The sequence below is a fragment of the Fringilla coelebs genome, assembly GCF_963513975.1.
Source record: "Fringilla coelebs genome assembly, chromosome: 16".
Taxonomy (NCBI): domain Eukaryota; kingdom Metazoa; phylum Chordata; class Aves; order Passeriformes; family Fringillidae; genus Fringilla; species Fringilla coelebs.
Genome location: NC_140042.1, coordinates 13774936 through 13794266, shown reverse-complemented (window position 1 = coordinate 13794266; position 19331 = coordinate 13774936). Strand labels below are relative to the sequence as shown.

The following is a 19331-nucleotide window of genomic DNA, read 5'->3' as shown; positions in this document are numbered from 1 at the left end:
GGTGCCTGGCTCCAGGGGAGAGGCTGGCAGGGCCCCCAGCCCCCTAGGGATCACTGCACACCTTCTGGGAACCACGACAGCTGCCTTTGGGGTCAGGGACATCAGCCAAGGCCGCCGGCAGAGCGCTGTGGGAGCTGCGGGAGCGGCTGGGGTGGAGGGCTGCCACCCCCCAGCACTGCATGGCCCTCCCAGGGACAAGGCCTGAGGCAGGTGACCGCCTGGGGAGGGTCTGGGGATGGACACCACGGCGGGGATTTGTCATTCCTTTGGGACTTTTGGTTTCACACCCAAAGACCACACTGGGATGGCTCCTGCTGGCCCCAGCACATTCACAGCTTGTTAGAAATGTGGGGTACTGGGTGAGAATGATTTGTGTTGGTGAAATAAACACTTTTTGAGAGAATTTGTATCTGGTGATGAGTGAGAGTTGTCCATGCCATGTATTGGGAAGCTGCTGATCCCCACAAGAGATCTCTGACATTCATTCCACCTTGCAGAGCTCTTGTTGGCATTTTAATCCCTTCTCGGCCTTACCTGTGGTGGAAGGCATTGGCAGAGGTTGAAAGAGCTCTTTTTTCACTGAGCAGACCTTTGCTTCCGTGAAAAATGCCATATGGAGCCTGCGGCCTCACATGATCCTTGGCTGGGCACCCACCTGGCAAGGAGAGAGTGTCCCTCTCCATAAATGCAGGTGCAGATCCTTCCCCTTCCAGAGTCCTTGGACAACACCAAAGGTAGGTCCTGCTCTCCTCTCTTCCCACACCCCCAGGAGCTTCCCTTGACAGTGTCACCTCCTCCAGCTCAATTCTACCACGATGCTCTGCTGGACTAAACCCGGGTGCAGCTTGGGGGTGAATATGCCCCTTGTAGGTGCCTCTGCCTGGGAGGTTCAGAGGCTGCTGTGCTCTCCAGGAGTGGGGAGGATTTATGGGGCTTTGGGCAGTTTTTGGCATGACCAAATCATGGCATTGCCAAATGGCTGTGTTATCAACTGAAGGGACTGTGGTGTTAGAGGGAAGAGTTTGGAGCAGGAGTGCAAGTGGGAACAGTGAGGATTTGACTAGAGCAGCTGCCCCAGAAGGAAAAGTGAGCCTGAGGCCAGCAGATCCTTCCTCAGGCTCAGATTTGGTGTGCCAAAGCTGGAGCATTTTCCCATCCCTCAGCCCATTTATCAGGCTCTGGGTGAGTTCAGGCACTCAGGAGCCCAGGCTTGGGCAGGGCTCAGGGCTCAGATCTGGTAAAATATTAGCCCAAGGCAGTCGAGTGCCACGGGAAATACTTCCCAGATGCCTTCCCCGTGGGTGGGAGCTGCATCACTGCCTTTGCAGAGGGTCCTGAGGGAGCCAGCTGGGTGAGGATGGGGCAGGGGCACTGCTGGGGGATGGGGGCAGGGGAGGGCAGGTTACCCCAGGTGAGGATGCTCCAGGCAGTGAGGAAGGTGGGGAGGGGTGTCAGGATCTATCCCTTGCTCTGTCCCAGCACAGCTGCTGTAGGGTCTTTGGGGTCTCTGGCACTGATCCAGGGAAAGGTGGGAGAGGCACAAGCCAAGGGATTTTGGAGTCCCGGGCCACTGCTACCAATCCCAGGCCAGAAGAGGTGTCCAGGCTGAGCTCTTCCTCATGGGGAATGAGGAAGTGACTGCTCTGTGTCGCTACAAAATAGTATTTATTTTCTGACCAGGGAATTTTCCACTCCAGCCTTTTGAGTGACCTTCTAGGAGGGACAGGTAGGATAAGGCTCCATGCAACAGAGCCCCAATCCCTGCATCCTGGTGGTTCCCCAGAAAACAGACACCTCCCAGTGGGAATACCCTGGTTATCCCTATTGTCTGTCCCAAGTCCCTCTCTCAGCCAGGAGGACTGAGCCCCTCCTGTACCTCTGCACAGGATGGCAGCCTCGAGGCTGGTGCTGTCGCTGCTGGCCACAGCTCTCCTGCTGCACGTGGCCACCACGCTGAAGATTGGTGCCTTCAACATCAGAGCGTTTGGGGACACCAAGATGGCCAACCAGACCGTCGCAAACATCATCGTCTCTGTGAGTGGGGGGGAGGAGCAGGCCTGGACATGCTCTGCTCTCTGGGAGGCAGCCAGCTTGGGCAGTGGGACACCTGCTTCATCCATCCATCCATCCATCCATCCATCCATCCATCCATCCATCCATCCATCCATCCATCCATCCATCCATCCATGCCTTCATCTACCCACGTATCTGCTCTTCCCCCATCACCATCTCCCACCTCAGGCCATCTCCACCCTTGCAGGTCCCCAGTCAGGGCTGGGTGAATTTGATGCTGCCCAGGTTCCTCCCCTGGAGCAGCTGCTGGGTAGGTGGTGGTGGACACACAGGGCCCTTCCAAGCCAGAGTACACCAGCACAGGGGTCCCCTCCCTGGCCCTGAGGTCCCTGCTGCCCTTCCATTGCCAACCTGGAAGCCTTTGCAGCCCAGAAAGGCGACCACAGAGCAGCTCCTGGCCAGGGGAGAGCCGCTCTGACCTTGTCCCCCCAGATCCTGTCGGAGTACGACATCATTCTGGTGCAGGAGGTCCGGGATGCCGACCTGAGTGCCGTGAATGACCTCATGGACCAGCTCAACAGGTGACCCCAATGGCTTGGTGTGGGAATGACTGCAAAGGGGATTCTGGGATGGATCCCAGCCATGCCAGGGCACCTCTGGCACAGCTGGAGACAGCCTGGTGGATGCTGGGAAGCACCAGGAGCCTCCTCTCACCCTCTCCACAACTTGCTCCCAGTGCTGGGGAGCGCCCATACGACTTTTTGGTCAGCGTCCCCCTGGGTCGGGGCACCTACAAGGAGCAGTACCTCTTCATTTACAGGTAAGGGATGCTGCCAGGTGTCACCTGCCACCCTCCCCAGCAGCCCCCAAAGCGGTCAGGTACCTTTGGGGGCCCGGGCTGTGCAGGAGCAGTGCTGGGGGCTGCCCTGCTCTCCTCCCTCAGGTCAGACATGGTCTCCGTGTTGGGAAGCTACTACTACGATGATGGCTGCGAATCCTGTGGGACTGACACCTTCAGCAGGGAGCCGTTCATTGTGAAGTTCTCCTCACCCACCACACGTGAGCAGAGCTGACCTTGGAGGATGCCCAGACCTGGCACAGGGTCCCCTCCACGCAGGGTTGAGCCCAGAGCTGTGCCTGCCAAGCATAGGGGGGTTGCAATTCTTCACCAGGGTCCCACCCATGGTTGCCCAGGGATCCCATGTCCCTGCCCAGCATGGCCAGCAACCCCTGCTGTTTTCCCCATGTGCCTCCTACCAACCACCTGGCATCTCCCACCATGAGTTCTTTCCAGTTGTGTGCCATCTCACATCTCCAGCTGCTTCCCACCATGTCCTATATCCCATTTTGTGCTCCCCTCTTGTGTCATATCCCACCATTTGCTTCCTCTGGCTGGGTGCCATCTCCCATCATGTACCATCTCCTATCACCTGTCATCCCTTATATCTCCCATCATGTCCCACTTCCCACTTTGTTCCACTGCCTACCCCATGCCATCACCTCCTCCTCCTGAGAACCTCCTCAGGGCACAAACACTATTCCATCTCCTGCCCAAAACCATATTGGCTGGCAAATGCTAATGGGAAACAAGCAGCAAACCCCAAACAATGCACCAAGGCATGCAACTCCCCACTGGAATTTCCAGTCTGAGGGACAGGCAGAGCACCAAACTCAACACACCCTTTCCCTTCAACTACTTTTCCTGGCCAGTAGCTGGGGCTTGGCCTGGGGTGGTTTCCTGGGGTTCCCATTCCCTGCTCAGGAGCAGCACCAAGCTAGGGGCTGATGGCCAGCTGTCCTGCAGAGGTGCAGGAGTTTGTGTTGGTGCCTCTTCATTCGGAGCCCAGCCACGCAGCACAGGAGATCGATGCACTCTACGACGTCTACACCGATGTCATCAACAAGTGGGGGACTAACGTAAGCAGCGTTGGGGAGATTGGCTCATACCCAGGGCAGCAAGTGGGCAGGTGGGATGGACATGTCCCACAGGAGGCCTCTTGTACCCATCAGAGCAGGGAGCTGCTGGATGGCCCTCCTGCCATTCCTGGGGGCTTGTCCCTGCACACTGGGTGACCTCAGGGGGGTTCGTAGATTAAGAAATCTCCCTTAAGATTTTAGGGAGCCCTTGCTGCCCTGTAAGGTGAGTGGGCAGGGGGACTCAGTGCTGTGCCCTGCAGGACATGATCTTCCTGGGTGATTTCAACGCTGACTGCTCCTACGTGACCAGCTCCCAGTGGCCGTCCATCCGCCTGCGCTCCCTCCCCGCCTGCGAGTGGCTCATCCCCGACAGCGCCGACACCACCGTGGGCGACACCGACTGCGCCTACGACCGGTGGGTGCCGCGGCAGGGGGGCACGGGGGGCTGCCATGGGGAGGACTGAGGGGCACTGACACTCCCCGATGCCTCGGCAGCATCGTCGCCTGCGGCACCGCCCTGCGCCAAGATATTGAAGCTGGCTCCGCCATCATCAACAACTTCCAGAAGAAATTCCACCTCCAGATGAAGGATGTGAGTGAAGGGATGGGTGGGGCATGAGCCCAGCAGCATTGGGATCTGCCCCACCATAGCTCCTGGGAGTGTGGGAGGGCTCCCTGTTCCCAAGGGTGCACCTAAGAGTGGCCTGACCCCAGCTGTTGTACCAAATCAACGCCTCCAGATCGAGCATTTTGGGGTATGGTCTAAATTTTAGGGGTTGGAGTGGAGTGCTGGGGTCCCAGCCATGACAGTGGCAGTGGGTCCAGATGAGCTCAGGGTTTATGAGTTGACTGTGGTCAGGGTGACTCTGCTCTCCCTCACATGCAGGCTTTGGCTGTCAGCGACCATTTCCCAGTAGAGGTGATCCTGAAAGCCCGCTGAGCCTCTCCCCACAGCAGTGGCTACCAGGACACCCCAGCACACACCTGCATCACTCGTGGGAGCCCACATGCCACTGGTGCCAGCTAAGCTGCCCACTGTCCCTGCAAGGAGTCCTTGAGCTCTTGTGGAAATGTTTTGCTTTCTGCTTCCATTAAAAATGAGCCTTTTCCTGCCTCTGCAGCTCTGGAAGGGAAGTCCCTTCAGTATCCCCAGCAGCCCCTGGTGCCCCAGCCCCTCAGACCCCTGTCAGAGACACAGGGAGGTCCCCAGGGCTCCTGCCATCAAGAGACCTGCACCCAAGTGGTGAGCACTGCTTCCCTCTCAGCTGATGGTGGCAAAGCCGGGACTCTAGGAAGGGGCTGGGGGGCTCCAGCCTTTCCAGGGTGCAGGATGCTCCTCTGCCAGCTCACAGGGCCACATCCTGACAGAGCCTGCCTGGCTGCAGGGCTGCTGACAGGGCGCTGACAGGGTGCAGGGAGGACGTGAGTCAGCTTCCAGGGGGCTTGCGGCTTCCCAGGGGGTTTCGGTGCCGACACAGCACCGAGGGACACGGGACTCATCCCGAGACTGGGTGTGAGGACACAAAACCTGGAGGTGCACATGAGAGCCTGGCAAGTCCTGGCATGAGCAGCCGCCAGAGCCAGCTCCGTTGTCATCCTGGGGTGATGCCATGGGCCATGGTGATGCCATGGACTGGCATGGGGAATGCCAGCCCTCCTGGGGCTACTTTGGGTCACCTGTAGGGCTGCTCTGGGTGACACCAGGGCTGCTGCAGGGGCTTGCAGCCATCCCCTCTTGCCGTGGCTGGTGGTGCTCACCTGCCTGACCCACACACTGGCCATTTCCTTCTCTTCCCTCTAATTACACTGTCTGAATCACCCAATTAAGGCCAGCGCCCTTCACCTCCTGCCTGGCCACCGTGCCCACTCTGTGGTCCAGGTGCCCCCCAGATGGCAGCCCCCCAAGTCCCACACACCCACCCAGTCCCACAGGGATGCCCCAGCATTTCCAAGTATCCCTGTCTGTCCTTGGCTGTGTCAGCACAGGGATGGCTGGGCTGGCCCCACCCGGTCGCTCTGTGGGATTTTTGGTTTCCCAATGTGGGAAGGAGCACAAAGTTATGTCAAAACCCCCAGGGGGTGTCAGACTCATCCTGCTTTGCCGGCACCTCGGCTGGGAATAAAGCCGCCCGTCCTACTGCCGGCAGGGCAGAGGCGCTGCGCATTCAGCCAGGTAAGGACGGCTCCGGGATCAGTGCCTGCAACCGCGGCCAGGTGGGACTGGGATGAACTGGGACGAGTTGGGATGAGGCTCCTTACCCCAGCAGTGGGGCTGTGGTGAAGTTTAAGGATGTGGAAAAGCCCGGGGTGCCTGGAATGCTGGCGGTGGTGGATGGGGCTGGTGGGCAGTGAAGACACCCTGGTGGGGGAGTGGAGCTGGGTGATCGCTGGAGCTGGAAGAGGCAGACTCACAGCGGTGAGACCGGATTTACCTTCTTCTGGGAGTGGTGAGCTGGCAGACTGCCCACACCAGCTCTGCAGCCTGCTCTGGGCAATGCCCACCACAACACACTGTTACACACCAGGACTTTAGAAGGATCTACATGTTTTTTTCCTCTACCTCAAACTCAAAATAGTGTTCCAAGTTCATCTCCCATCCCTGCACCCCTGTGACACAGCATCAATTCTGGAAGAATGGGGACTGTGACACTGGAATTGTCCCTGCTGGCTATGGCTCTCCTGTGCCCAGCCACTGCCGTGCTGCGCATTGGTGCCTTCAACATCCAATCCTTTGGAGACACCAAGATGTCCAACAAGGAAGTGGCAGAGATCATCATCAATGTGAGTGAGCCCCAACAAGGCTCCTGTGTCAGAGAGGTGGGGATGTGGCCGAGGATGGGATGGCATCACAGTACTGGGGCTGGCCTGGGCGGATGAAGGCTTGCTGGGGTGTCAGGCACAACCTACAGTCCCTCTGAGCCGTCCCTGGGGACATCTGCCTGGGCCTCAGGGGACACGCAAGTCCCCATGGTGCTGAAGCTGGAGCTATGTCCCTGGCTGGGAGATGGGTGGGAGACTGGCCCTGAGCTGTCCCCCTTGGCCTCGCAGGTCCTGCGCCGCTACGACGTGGTGCTGGTGCAGGAGGTGCGCGACTCCGACCTCAGCGCCGTCACCGAGCTCATGGAGCAGCTCAACAGGTACAAGAGGGGCTGGGACTGGGATGGCAGCACCAGCAGGGAAAGCCAGGCTGCCTGAGCAGTAAGAGGCAAAAAAGAGTTATCAATCCACAGAGAGTTTATTTTTTGGGAAAAAAAAAAAAAAAGGACTTGCTGGGGTAAGGAGGAGGCACTAAAAACAACAAAACAACACTGGGAATAACCCAGTGAAGGGAATAGGGATACAAGTGATACAAATCCCTTCTGAAAGCTGTGAGCTCACCAGAGCATGCAGAATGGAAAGAAACTACAGCTCTGACAAGCTCTGTCTCCAAAATTCAATAGGACAGGGCAGAAGGAAGAGAGGGGGAGGAAAGGACAGGCAGATCGTGAACCCTCAAGACCCTGTGAGTGGCCAGGGGACCCCAGGATGGGCCCCGCAGTGGATGATGCTTTGAGGAGGTGGTTCTGGCACCTATGAGGAAAAGGGGTTGCTGAAGTGGGCTAAAAATGTCCACAGCAGGCCGGCTGCCCCTCCACCAGCTGGGTTCTGACCCAGTTTTGGGAGAGGGCACGGCTCGGGACCATGCGGAAGCTGCTGCTGCCGTGTTGAAAGGCAGCTAGTGCTCCTGAGCAGGTGTGCCCAGCCCATGTCCTCGCCCCTTCCGTGTCCCCTCCAGCATGGTCACAAAGCAGCCAGAGCAGGCAGGGTGACGCTGGGTGCTGCAGGGCCCCAGGCTGCTCACTGACCTAATTTAGCTCTGCTGCAAATGACAGTGAGGAGCGAGGAATGTCCCTGCAAAGAAAGGGTGGCAGGAGCCACCCCATGTCATGCTGTGCCCAAGGAGCCACCTGGGGGAAAGGCACTGGGGGCTTCAGAGCTGCTATACCTCCTGTCACCCCACAACCAGGGCACAGTGGACCATGGGAACTCTAGAGCAGGAGCAGCTGGTGCAAACCCTGGGGCCACCCAGCTTCTGGACATGCCAAAGCCAATCCAGGATGGTCCCAGACACGTCACTGTCCTGCCTTTGTGTCTCTGCAGCGCATCCACATCCCAATATGACTATGAGATCAGCGGCCCCCTGGGACGGGAGAACTACAAGGAGATGTACCTGTTTATCTACAGGTAATGGGGCTGGCAGTGCTGCAGCCTGTGACATGGCATTGCAGGGCCACCAGCACCACGGAGGGGACACAGGGGCCGTGCCGAGTCCCAGAGTCACAATCCTTTTGTTGCCACAGGACAGACGTTGTGTCAGTGGTGGACACCTACCAATATGAGGACCCCCAGGATGTCTTCAGCAGGGAGCCATTCATCCTGAGGGTCTCAGCACCCAGCACCAGTAAGTGGGGGAACAAGTGGCCATGGATTGTGGCATGGGGTGGCTGTGGGGCTGACATCCCTCTCCCCTGGCAGAGGTGAAGGAGTTAGTGCTAGTGCCCCTGCACTCGGCCCCACATGACGCTGTTGCTGAGATTGATGCGCTCTACGACGTCTACCTGGCCATCATCAACAAGTGGGGGACTGATGTGAGTGTCACCAGCACTGGTGGGGACACAAAGGTTGGGGGACTGATGTGATCATCACCAGCACTGGGGGGGACACAGAGGTTGTGCACTGAGCCCCAGGGACTGTCTGACCCACACTGGGGTCCTGATTTGAAGCAAGCACAGCTGGTGCAGGAGTGGTGGGGTGAGAACCCTGTTCCTGCCCTGTGACGGGGTGGTCCTTGCCACCCCCATGGGAGGGCTGGTGGCAGGAACAGCCCAACACCCAATCTCCCATCTCCCCTGCAGAACATGATGTTCCTGGGGGACTTCAATGCTGACTGCTCCTACGTCCAGTCCACTGACTGGCCATCCATCCGCCTGCGCACCAGCAACATCTTCAAGTGGCTGATCCCCGACAGCGCCGACACCACCGTGGGCAAGTCAGACTGTGCCTATGACAGGTCAGCGCTGCCACCACGGCACCACTGTCCCCTTCCCTGGCACCACTGTCCCCTTCCCTGGCACCCCGGTGGCCCCCTGCCTGCCTGCACTGCCAGCAGGGGCAGAAGTGGCACCCACCATCCACTCACGTCTTGCCTGCAGGATCGTGGTGTGTGGCAGCAAGCTGAAGAGAAGCATCCTGTCCAACTCAGCTGGTATCTACAATTTCCAGCGTGCTTTCCAGCTGGACCAGGAGGAGGTGAGCCAGGATCACACATTTGGGGCTCTAGCAGGCACCAAAGCAGAGCTGGCACAGGCTGCAGGGCTGTCATTGTCTCTTTCACAAAATAATGAGGTTGGAAGAGACCTCTAAGATCATTGAATCCAACCTATGCCCTAACACCTCAACCAGACTATAGCACCAAGTGCCATGTCCAGTCTTTTTTTAAACACATCCAGAGATGGTGATTCTACCACCTCTCTAGGAAGGGCATTCCAGCCCTTTATTATTCTTTCAGTGAAAAACTTTTTTGCAATATCCAACCTCTACCTTCCCTGACGTAGCTGGAGACTGCGTCCTCTGGTTCTGTCAGTGCTGCCCTGTGGAAGAGACTGACCCCACCTGTCTGCAGCCCCCTTCAGGAAGTTGTAGAGAGCAAAAAGGTCTTTGAGGGGCTCAAGGTGACAAGGGACCCAGAGGTAGAAACAGGACAAGGGATTTGGGGTCACTGTCTGTCCCCATTGGGAAGAGATGCACAGGGCTTTTTATTGTCTTCCATGGGCAGGACTCATGCTCAAGCCAACCTTTAACAAACCATCATTGGCACAGAGTCCCCAGATGAGACATGGGGGCTTGGAGGGGAGGTGGCCCCTTGCCAGTGCCCACACCAAGCCACACCTGGCCATCTCTCCATGAGAGCCTTGTGTGTTGAGTGTCTTGGGGCTGGGGACAGTGTGCCTCCTCCAGCAGGCAGAAGGTTCTGGCAGGGCAATTGACTGCCCTGCGAGCCCCAGCAGCAAAGCAAGGGATGATGGCTCACTGAACATCTCCCACCTCTTGCCCTTCTCCAGGCCTTGGCAGTCAGTGACCACTACCCAGTCGAGGTGAAACTGGCAGCCTGAGCTCCTCCTGCAGCCACAGACCAGGATCCAGCTCCAGCTCCCACCACCAATCCCTACGAAGCTGTTCCACTCAGCCCTATCCACAAGTCCTGTGCATGGGCTGCCCCCAATGCCAGTCTGGAGAAGGAGGGCAACAGGCTGTGCCCAGACCCCCCAGACCACCATGAACCAGAGCTGGGGACAGGCCACCACCCAGGACACTGTGACCACAGACAAGCCATGGACCAAAGCATCCATCTCCTACCTCATTGAAGATTTATTGACAAGCCTCATTTCACGATTAACTGCTGGACAGGAGGGAAGACATCCAAGGACCATCAGGCTCGGGCCACAGTGTGTTGAGACCCTGTCCCTGTCCATTCCTTGGGGGGCTGGGTGGGCTCTCCCTGCCCTTGGGGAAGGCAGCAGTGGTGTCAGGCACTCTACAGGCACAAAGGGAAGGGGCAGCTGGGTGGCCGTGGGAGCAGGTGGCACTGCAGGTGGCTTCACTGTGAGACCAACAGCTACTGCAGCGTTTCAGAGGGTGACTCGACCTCCCAGGGACCAGCTGGATCCTCAGCTCTTCCTCTTCTTCAGCATCTCCATGTACATGCGAAGGGACTTCTGGATGGACTCTTTTGAGACAAAGCTGACAAAGTTCTTGATGTCATCCTCGCGGTGAGCTACCAGGCGGTCCAACACCGCCTTCCTCATCATGGTCTTGGTGAGCTGGCGGGCATGGTCTGCAGAGAGGACAGCAAGGATGAGGAACACGACCTGTTCTCACCCCTGACGAGCTCTCAGTGCCATCAAATGCAGGTCTAATGGGATAGCTCACGCAGCAGAGTGCTCTTGAAAGCAGCAGGGAAAGGGGTAAGAAAAACCCATCACCTGGGAGCTGAACTGGATAAATTCTCATACAATAAATTATGGTTTTACTGCTCAGTGGGGAAATGACTGATCAACCGGGAAAGACAACAAAAAGTTGCGTACCTTATTCTTTCTGTGCCCTCCAGAGCCCAATATCCACCTCCAATACATACCAGCAACCAAACAACATTCCTTATTTGAAACTGCCGCGGCTCTAAGCTGAACCAATCCCTTCAATCCCTGCAAGGCAGTCTGCTCCTGCCAACCATGCTGTACAAAAGCCAGCAACACTTCCCTCGAGCTCATCCCTGGGCCTGTGCCACTCCACATGGATATGTGGATGCTGCTGGAGCTGACTGAGGCCTTGAGCACATATCTGCTCACACCCTCACAGAGCCAGGTGTGGTGATGTGCAGCACATCTGCTGCACAGATGTTTTAATCATACACTTTGTGACAATGAAATGAGGACTGACCCCTTCCATCCACACACTGGGAACCCTGAATTGCTCCAGCACCTGGGTGCTGAAGCCACCTCCACCCAGACACAGCTCCGATTTAGGGGAAGGATCTGCACGGGACCTCCTGGAAGTCAGGAGAGGGGACAGCTGAGATATGCTCTCCAGCCTGGGGGGTGAGGTGTCACTCTAACACCAGGACAACAGGCAGGAGAGGTGGCATGGGCAGATCTGTGGAGAGCCCTTTCCCAGCCCAGGAACCTTGTGCTGCAGTCATGGAGCAGCCCAAACACACGATGCCTGTGCTGTCTGCCTGTCATCCACAGGCCCATCACCGCCATCCAGAGTGCCAAGAGTTGATTCAGACCATGAAGGCAGCCTGGCAGCCACCCAGGAGCTTTCACCCAGCCTGTTCACTCAGCTCCATGGCAGCTTTCCTGGGCTAACACCTCCACTGACAGACAGAGATTCGGTTTGTCTGTGGAGCTCAGACACCTCCAGACTGACTCAGCAGGGCTGGCAGGATGAGCTGAGCTGGAGCCACGTGCCCTAAACATTAGCACAGTGTCCCTGTCCTTTAGCCCAAGGCTGCTGGGCTGAGCTTTCCTACCTCCCAGCCATCCAAACCTCCCCTTTAAATGGAAACCATTACACAGCTCCCAGGCACCAGCACTTCCCACTCAGAGCAGGTGCCCTGCTCTTCTGCCAGAGGTTTACCAGGAAGGGCCAGCCACTGTGCCATGACAGCTGCAGCCTTCTCCATGAGCTTCTCCTCTGGCACCAGCTCGTCCACGAGGCCCAGCTTGTGGGCTTCAGGTGCAGGGTGGAGGGAGCCCAGCTGGAGGGAGCGTTCAGCAATCCGGTATCCCACAACATTCACAAACGTGTCCTTAAACCTGCAAGAGATGGGAGGGAAAGCCACGCTCAGGGGCAGCTCACCCAGACACCAAGAGATGACAGCACCCTGCTCCCATTCCTCAGGCTCAGGGCTTTGAGAGCATCCTGGTCCCACTCCTCGGGTTCAGTGCTCTGTACAGCACCTGTGGGCTCAGTCATGATGTGAAAATGGTGTGAGAAGAGCCAGTGTACCCAGTGAAAAGTCTATTCCCAGACTGAGCCTGACCCATGAGAGCTCCCAGCACTAGTTCTGAAGTTAATTGCAGGGCCAGAACTGAGGTCCTTGGTGCAGGATGTGAGGACATTCTGCAGCCTGAAAGCTTTTCAGATACCTACAGGACAGGACAGAAATGAGGCGTCATCTCCTGCAGCTGCAAATACCTGACCTCTGACACACAAACCACACCACCATGACCAGTTGAACTGACTAATTAACTCCTTGAAGATGAATTCCTTCTAGAGATCTACACATGATATTAGAAGTGGGAGGCACTGGCCTACCAGAAGGGAGCCACAATGCCCAGCTGGGCCTCGTTCAGGCCGATGCTGAATTTGGGGTTCTCTGCCATGATCCTGTAGTCACACGACAGGGCGACAAGGCAGCCCCCGGCCGGGCTGGACCCCTGGCAGAGAGAAGGACACAGTGAGTCCAGAACATGGTTACAAACACCCCCCAGCCTTGCTGATCACTCCAGAGCACACAAGACAGCAGGACGACAGAGCAGATGTCCCCCAAATTTCTGATCACCTGATTCAAAACAATCCTAAAGAAGGTTTCTGATGTTTATCAGGGTTTCATAGAACCACAGGAGGATTTGGGTTGGAAGGCACCTTAAAGCCCATTTCATTCCCAGCCCCCTGCTACAGGCAGGGACACCTTCCACTAGATCAGGTTGCTCAGAACTCCATGCAGCCTGGACTTGGACACTCCCAGGGATGGAGCAGCCACAGCTTCTCTGGGCAACATGTTCTAGGGCCTCACCCCCCTCACAGGGAAGATTTCCCTTCCACCTTTTCCACGGCTCAGTGCTGCTCAGCATGCCTGAGAAAAAACCCAAGAGCCTTCGTTGGGGGGCTGTGGACAGACACCACCGTGAGCTGCCAGGGCAGCACCGCCCTGGAAAATGAAAACAAGACACCAAATATGTAATGACCCATCCATGGGCATGGAGACTCCAGCACCACTTCCCTGCTGGCCAAGAACCCCAGCTGGAGGAGCAAAACCTGCTGGAAATGCTGAAATGTAACCCAGCAGTGCCTGCAGCTTACACAGAGCCTGCAGCATCCCACGCTGCCATACCATCCCACACCCCACAGAACTGACAGACATGAGTTTTGCCTGAACACCCCAACAGATACATCCCTGGATGAATTTCAGCCTGTTTTTTCAGCTGTCTCTGCCCACACAGCCCAGAGCAGCCACAGCAGGTGACAATGGCACCCTGAGGAAGGTGGGCCCAAAGGACCTACATTGACTGCAGCCACTGTGACCATGTTGGAGCCGTAGAGCCGCAGCCACATCTCCTGCACGGCTCTCCAGAACTCAGTGTAGTGCTCTATGCTCTTCCCACACATCTCAGTGATGTCCAGGCCAGAGGAGAATATTTTGGGAAGAGCCTGGAATTGGGAAAAGACAGAGGTCACTGAGAGTCATGGGGAAAAAGGACCCTTTAGCTCTTGGCCTGGCAGATGAGGAAGGGAAAGTGATGAATATGTGCTATAAATCAGGGTCTTTTGGGGTTCTGAAAATATCTCCCCAGTGCTCCCACTGCCTGGATTACCCCATTACCATGGCATGCAGTGCTGGGCCCCTGCTTGCAACACAATTTCTCATTGTCAGGGTGCCTGTGTGAGTACATCAGCCACAGAGCACAAAACCTGTCCTGTCCCATTACCAGGCACCACCTCGTCCCCACACCACATCTGAAAATAAGCACTGTCATCTCACAGCAGCTCCCTGTGGGTGAGCCAGGAGATGTCACAGCATGTTTTAGGCTGGCAGATAAGCAGATTTGATTTTCATTACAAAGCACAACAGTTGGCTGTCATTCTTCTGCTAGGAAAGGGCACAGAAGAAAGATCATGGCCCTTCCAAGAACCCACTCCCCTCCTCCCTGAGCCAATCCAAGGTGCCTGGGGGCCCTCCCTTGCCAGTGACCCAAACAGGAGCAAACCCTTACAGAGGTGATGATCACACCCCGGCAGGCCCGGTTGTTCTCCAGCTTCTCCAGGCTTATGGAAAACTCTGTGAGAAACTCCAGGCTGAGGCTGTTCACTGGGGGGCTCTTGAACTTCATCATGGCAACACCTGTGCAGGGTAAGCACAGGGACATCAGACTGCCCCAGCCACAGCAAATCACACTGCCCTGCCCAGGGGAGCTTCACCCCCCTCCCTGTTTCTGTTTCCCTCACCAAACTGTGCATTCCCACTCCCACTCAGCAGCACTCCTGGCTGTTAAAAAGTTTCCAGCGCAGCAGAGCCAAGAGCAAGGTCCTGTCTTTGCCCAGATCCATCCAGAAGCCAGGGTCACTCAGCAGGTGGTGGACTGGAGCACAGACCAGGCCATGTGTGGTGGCACCCCACGTGTCCCAAAGCCCAGGCACCTTCCGGGTCACTGTGCCCAGCAGTTCCCTTCTCTGTGGGCTCAATGGGGAAGGTCGAGCCTGTAGCTTCTATCACAGCACACAGCCTGTGTCCAGAGCGTCACACACCTGCTGTGAGCCTGTCAGCACCAGGAGAAGGGCTCTGAGCCCTTGTCCCTGCCCACACTGCACTACCCTACCCAAAAGGTCCTCCCTGAGCACTTAGCCTGGGAGCTGCAGCCATGCCCAGCTGGGAAGAGCACGAGGATGCACCCAGACACCTGAAAGCAGGACCTGGGAAGCCACAGAAAGAGGCTTGGGCACCTTTGTTCAGTGCAGGGACATGGGCATGTGACAGCTATTCCTGGCAGCCAGGTCACAGAAATTCCCAACAGCTCTTCCCTGATGGAGCACTGCCACTCTACCAGGTGCCCAAACCAGGCACCCCCAGAGAGGGGACAACGCACAGCCAGGCGACAATGACAGCCAGGATTTGTCTGTAGCACCAACCACCGAAGTGCCCACAACTGGCGAGACTCCCAACCCCAAACTCTTCTTCCCGAGCCTCCAAACCATCTGCAACACCCGGGGCTCTGGTGACTTTCCATGCCCAGAGCCACACATGCCACGGGACAGGGGTGGAAGGGATCCTGCCTGTGCCCCACAGTGCCCGTGGGCTGGGGGTGACACCGCGGCCGTACCTGAGCTCTCGTCCAGCTCCACCTGGATCTTGTTGTTGCTGAAGGAACGGCACGGGGCGAGCGGCAGGCCCGGGGGCTGCAGGGGGCTGGGGGGCGGCCGGGGGGCCCTGTCCCACGCTGGGAGGCGGCAGCACAGGGGCAGCACACCTGGGGGACACAGACAGGTAAGGACGGGAAGAGCAGAACCTCCACCCACAGGTGTGGGGGGCGCTCCCCAAAACCGCTCTGCGCGGACACGGCGGGACACGGGGACACCCTGACCCCCTCAGGGAGAACATGGGGACACCCCAACCCACGGCAGGGGGACGCGTGGGACGCCCTGACGGTAAGGGAGGGGCACAGAGAGGCAGCGGGGGCTCGGGGACACGCCGAGCCCGCCGCAGGGAGCGGTCGGGGCAGGGTCCGGGCGCACCTGAGCGGCCGATCCGGCGGGCGAGAGTCGCAGCCGCCATCTTGTGCAGGCTCAAGGGTACGGGGCGGGCCTAACGAGAGGGCGGGGCCCCGCTGATGCGCCTCGAAGCCCCGCCCACTGCTGTAAAGCTCCGCCCGCCGGTGGCGCTGCTGCGCGCGTATGCTGCCCCCTCGTGGTGGCCCTGCCGCACCGCCCTGTCCGGCCGGCACTGACCGCTCCGTCCGACCGGTCCTGTCCTGTCCTGTCCGGTCCTGTCCTGTCCGGCACTGACCGCTCCGTCCGACCGGTCCTGTCCTGTCCTGTCCGGTCCTGTCCTGTCCGGCACTGACCGCTCCGTCCGACCGGTCCTGTCCTGTCCGGTCCTGTCCGGCCGGCACTGACCGCGCTGTGTGACCTGTCCTGTCCTGTCCTGTCCGGCCGGCACTGACCGCTCCGTCCGACTCGTCCGGTCCTGTCCTGTCCTGTCCTGCCGGCACTGACCGCACCGTCCGACCGGTCCGGTCCTGTCCTGCCTTGCCCTGTCCGGCACTGACCGCTCCGTCCGACCTGTCCTGTCCTGTCCTGCCGGCACTGACCGCTCCGTCCCCCCTGTCCTGTCCTGCCCTGCCGGCACTGACCGCTCCATCCGACGTGTCCTGTCCTGTCCTGACCTGCCTTGTCCTGCCAGCACTGACTACTCCATCCCACCTACCCTGTCCTGTCCTGTTCTGTCCTGCCGGTACTCACCACTCTGTTCCCACCTGTCCTGTCCTGCCCTGCCCCGTCCAGCCGGCACTGACCACTCTGTCCGACCTGCCCGGCCGGCACTGACCGGCCTGTCCCCCCCTATCCCGCATCCAGCTGCGTGCCCAGGATCCCGCCCACACCTTTCCCCACCTCACAGCCGAACACCCCCGGGCCGGCCCCAGCCGCGGTACGCGGAGCCCCGGCAGCTCTGGGCCGGGGCCAGCCGCCCCCGCAGAGCGCTGGCCGGGGCCCCGGCGCTGGGAGCCCCGGTGCCGGGCCGTGCCAGCGGCAGCTGTGGATCTAATCAGCGGTGGAGGCTGCCCGGGGGGACACCACGGGGGCCAGGGCCGGCCTTGCCGTGCAGGCAGAAAGCGTCCGGCAGCGGGATGGAGGGGTTGCCCCTCTGCCTGATCCTCGCTGCCGCCCTGCAGGGCGGCCTGACCCGGGCACCGGGGGCCCTGGCCCGCCCCGGCCCCCTGCTACTGCGGCTGCGGCGCCTGGAGGAGCAGGTGGGTGCTCGGGGCGGGGAGGGGGCACTGCCCGGCCTGTGCCAGGGAGACACCCAGCATTTTGGGTTGGGCAGGGATCCGGCATGGGGACGTGGGTTCGCCCCACATCATCCCTCTCCCTTGCAGTTTCTCCGGCTCCAGGAGGTGACACTGAACCATCTCCAGAGCATCGCCAGCAACTACAACATCTCCTACAACATCGATGGACGTTTCCAGGCACTGGCCGAGCAGGCGGAGGCGGCCGACGCTGCCCGGGCCGCCCTGACTGCCGAGCTGGCCCGCCTGGCCACTGCTGGCCGGCGGCTACGCCGCAGGCTGAAGAGGCTGGAGGGGACAGTGGGTGCTCTGAGCCCCCCACACCCCCTGCTCACCCACCCACCGGCCGCGCTGATGGAAGCTGGCACCAAACCGCACGGTCTGCCAGACACCGCCCGCAGCCGGGACAGCCGGCCGGAGCAGCAGCCCCCGGGCCAGGCTGTCCGCAGCACCCCCAGCCCTCGGCCCCCGAAGACGCGGCGGTGGCAGCAGCACCGGCAGGAGGAAGGGCACTGGCTGCCCGCTGATGCCGGGCCTGGGGGAGCACCCGGGGAGGATGAGGAGAGCCCTCGGGATGCAGCACCAGCACCCCAGGTCGTGGCATCGATGCTCCCCACCGTAACCACGGCTCCCCAGGAGCAGCCCCCAGCCCCCCGGCAGCCGGGACAGGGCAGGCACGGCCCCCCTGCCCCGGTGCCCACCTCCCCCGCCTGTCGCACCGGTGCCGTCCTGCTCTTCCCCGACAGCTCCGCGGAGCACGGGGCCGTCCTGGGGCTGGGGCCGCACCGGGGGCTGCGGGCGATGTCGCTCTGTGCCTGGCTGGCCACCCCGGCCCCTCGCCTCGGTGCTCTCCTCTCCTACGCCACCGAGAACGGGCACAGCGAGCTGGCCGTGCATGGCCACGGCGGGGATCGCCCGGGCTCTGCACGTTTCATCCTGGGGCACGGGCAATTTCGGGAACTCCCGGTGGCGCCGCTCCTGGATGGCAAATGGCACCACCTGTGCCTCACCTGGTCCTCCGGCCAGGGCCAGCACCGCTTCTACGTGGACAGGAGGCTGCTGGCCGCCGGCTCCGGCTTCCAGCAGGGCTATGAAATTCCCGCTGGTGGCTCGCTGGCGCTGGGCTGGGGGCGGCACGGCCCCAACATGGACCTGGGTACCGCAGAAGCTTTTGTGGGTCACCTGGCTGGCTTTGCTCTCTGGAGACGGGCTCTCCTGCCCGGCGAGGTGGCCAGAATGGCGACCGGGCGGGGGCTGCCCCGCGGCCCCCTCCTCACGCTGGCCGATGCCTCCTTGCGGGGCGGCGTGCGGAGGGTGGCGTGTCCCTGCCTCCAGCGCTGCCGCTGACAGCAGGAATGGTGGCGGATGCCAGCGTTCACGGCTGGCTCACGGTGCCACTCCCGACAAGACCTGAATCCTCCCGGGGTGATGGGACACCCAGCAGGGAGGGCGTCTCAGAACCGCCACCACCGAGGTGGAAAAAGGGTCTCGGCAGCCAGAGGTGGGACCAAAGCCAGAGGTCACCTGCTCCTAGAGGATGTACAGCCCGTGGTTCCTATTAAAATGCTCCTAACGTTAGAAAAACCCAACTTATCTCTGTCTTGCTCATTCACGGCCGCGCTCAGTGCCGCTCACAGCCGGGCAAGAGCCGCTCAGCACGGGCAGCCCGAGGGGCTGGCGCTGCTCGTTCCGTGCCGCTCAGTCAGAGCAGGGGAAGCGGAGCACGGGACAGCCGTGACCGGGGTGAGCCAGCTCCGCCGCCGCCGGTGCCGTGCGCTGCCGCTGCCCGCGGGGCTCTCGGCAGGGCAGGGCTTTGGGCCGAGCTGTGCTGCTCCACGAGGCCAAGCACACTCGCTCCCCAACGTCTGCTCTGCGGAATTCTCTTCGTGGAGAGCTGGAGCAGCGTCGGCTCCGGCCGTCCCCGGAGCCCCGTGTTCCCGGGGACGGCGGGGCCGTGCTGCCGGCTGGGTGTGCGTGGGGCAAAGCCTCGCAACCTCTCGGGCCGCCGCCACCGGGGTCCCGCTCGTCTTGTCTTGTCTCGTCCCGTCCCGTCCCGCCGCCGCCGCTCCGGGCGCTGCC

The 19331-nt window shown here is 59.9% G+C and overlaps 4 protein-coding genes across 4 annotated transcripts; 3 read left to right on the top strand and 1 right to left on the bottom strand.

Moving 5' to 3' along the window:
* Positions 1-1887: 1887 nt before the first annotated feature.
* LOC311160220 (deoxyribonuclease-1-like) lies at positions 1888-4870 on the top strand (the record flags this gene model as incomplete). Its single annotated transcript, XM_084216802.1, has 8 exons — positions 1888-2034; positions 2506-2594; positions 2750-2833; positions 2957-3072; positions 3818-3930; positions 4191-4345; positions 4426-4522; positions 4817-4870. The coding sequence occupies 8 exons, from the start codon at positions 1888-1890 to the stop codon at positions 4868-4870; spliced, it is 855 nt and encodes a 284-aa protein (XP_084072928.1).
* Positions 4871-6564: 1694 nt separating this feature from the next.
* On the top strand, positions 6565-10187 carry LOC311160221 (deoxyribonuclease-1-like 2; the record flags this gene model as incomplete). Its single annotated transcript, XM_084216803.1, has 8 exons — positions 6565-6711; positions 6979-7067; positions 8071-8154; positions 8271-8371; positions 8446-8558; positions 8826-8980; positions 9123-9219; positions 10032-10187. 8 exons carry the CDS (start codon positions 6565-6567, stop codon positions 10080-10082), a joined length of 837 nt encoding a protein of 278 aa, XP_084072929.1. The 3' UTR covers positions 10083-10187.
* Positions 10188-10314: 127 nt separating this feature from the next.
* ECI1 (enoyl-CoA delta isomerase 1) lies at positions 10315-16050 on the bottom strand. The gene is made up of 7 exons (XM_084216801.1): positions 15982-16050; positions 15570-15716; positions 14466-14593; positions 13756-13902; positions 12787-12908; positions 12106-12284; positions 10315-10804 (listed from the first exon to the last, which is right to left on the bottom strand). The coding sequence occupies exons 1-7, from the start codon at positions 16019-16021 to the stop codon at positions 10638-10640; spliced, it is 930 nt and encodes a 309-aa protein (XP_084072927.1). The 5' UTR covers positions 16022-16050; the 3' UTR covers positions 10315-10637.
* A 26-nt stretch (positions 16051-16076) lies between these two features.
* On the top strand, positions 16077-18852 carry PTX4 (pentraxin 4; the record flags this gene model as incomplete). Its single annotated transcript, XM_084216595.1, has 3 exons — positions 16077-16138; positions 16865-17216; positions 17343-18852. The coding sequence occupies 3 exons, from the start codon at positions 16077-16079 to the stop codon at positions 18597-18599; spliced, it is 1671 nt and encodes a 556-aa protein (XP_084072721.1). The 3' UTR covers positions 18600-18852.
* Between the last annotated feature and the right edge of the window lie 479 nt (positions 18853-19331).

What these genes read in the sequence shown, in the direction of transcription:
- ECI1 (XM_084216801.1), bottom strand. Translation starts at nt 16,021, where the DNA reads ATGGCGGCTGCGACTCTCGCCCGCCGGATCGGCCGCTCAG. An exon ending in GGCATTGTGGCTCCCTTCTG is followed by an intron (nt 12,285 to 12,786) that starts GTAGGCCAGTGC and finishes CATCTCTTGCAG; the next exon opens with GTTTAAGGACACGTTTGTGA. An exon ending in ACAGTGGCTGGCCCTTCCTG is followed by an intron (nt 10,805 to 12,105) that starts GTAAACCTCTGG and finishes TCCTCTCTGCAG; the next exon opens with ACCATGCCCGCCAGCTCACC.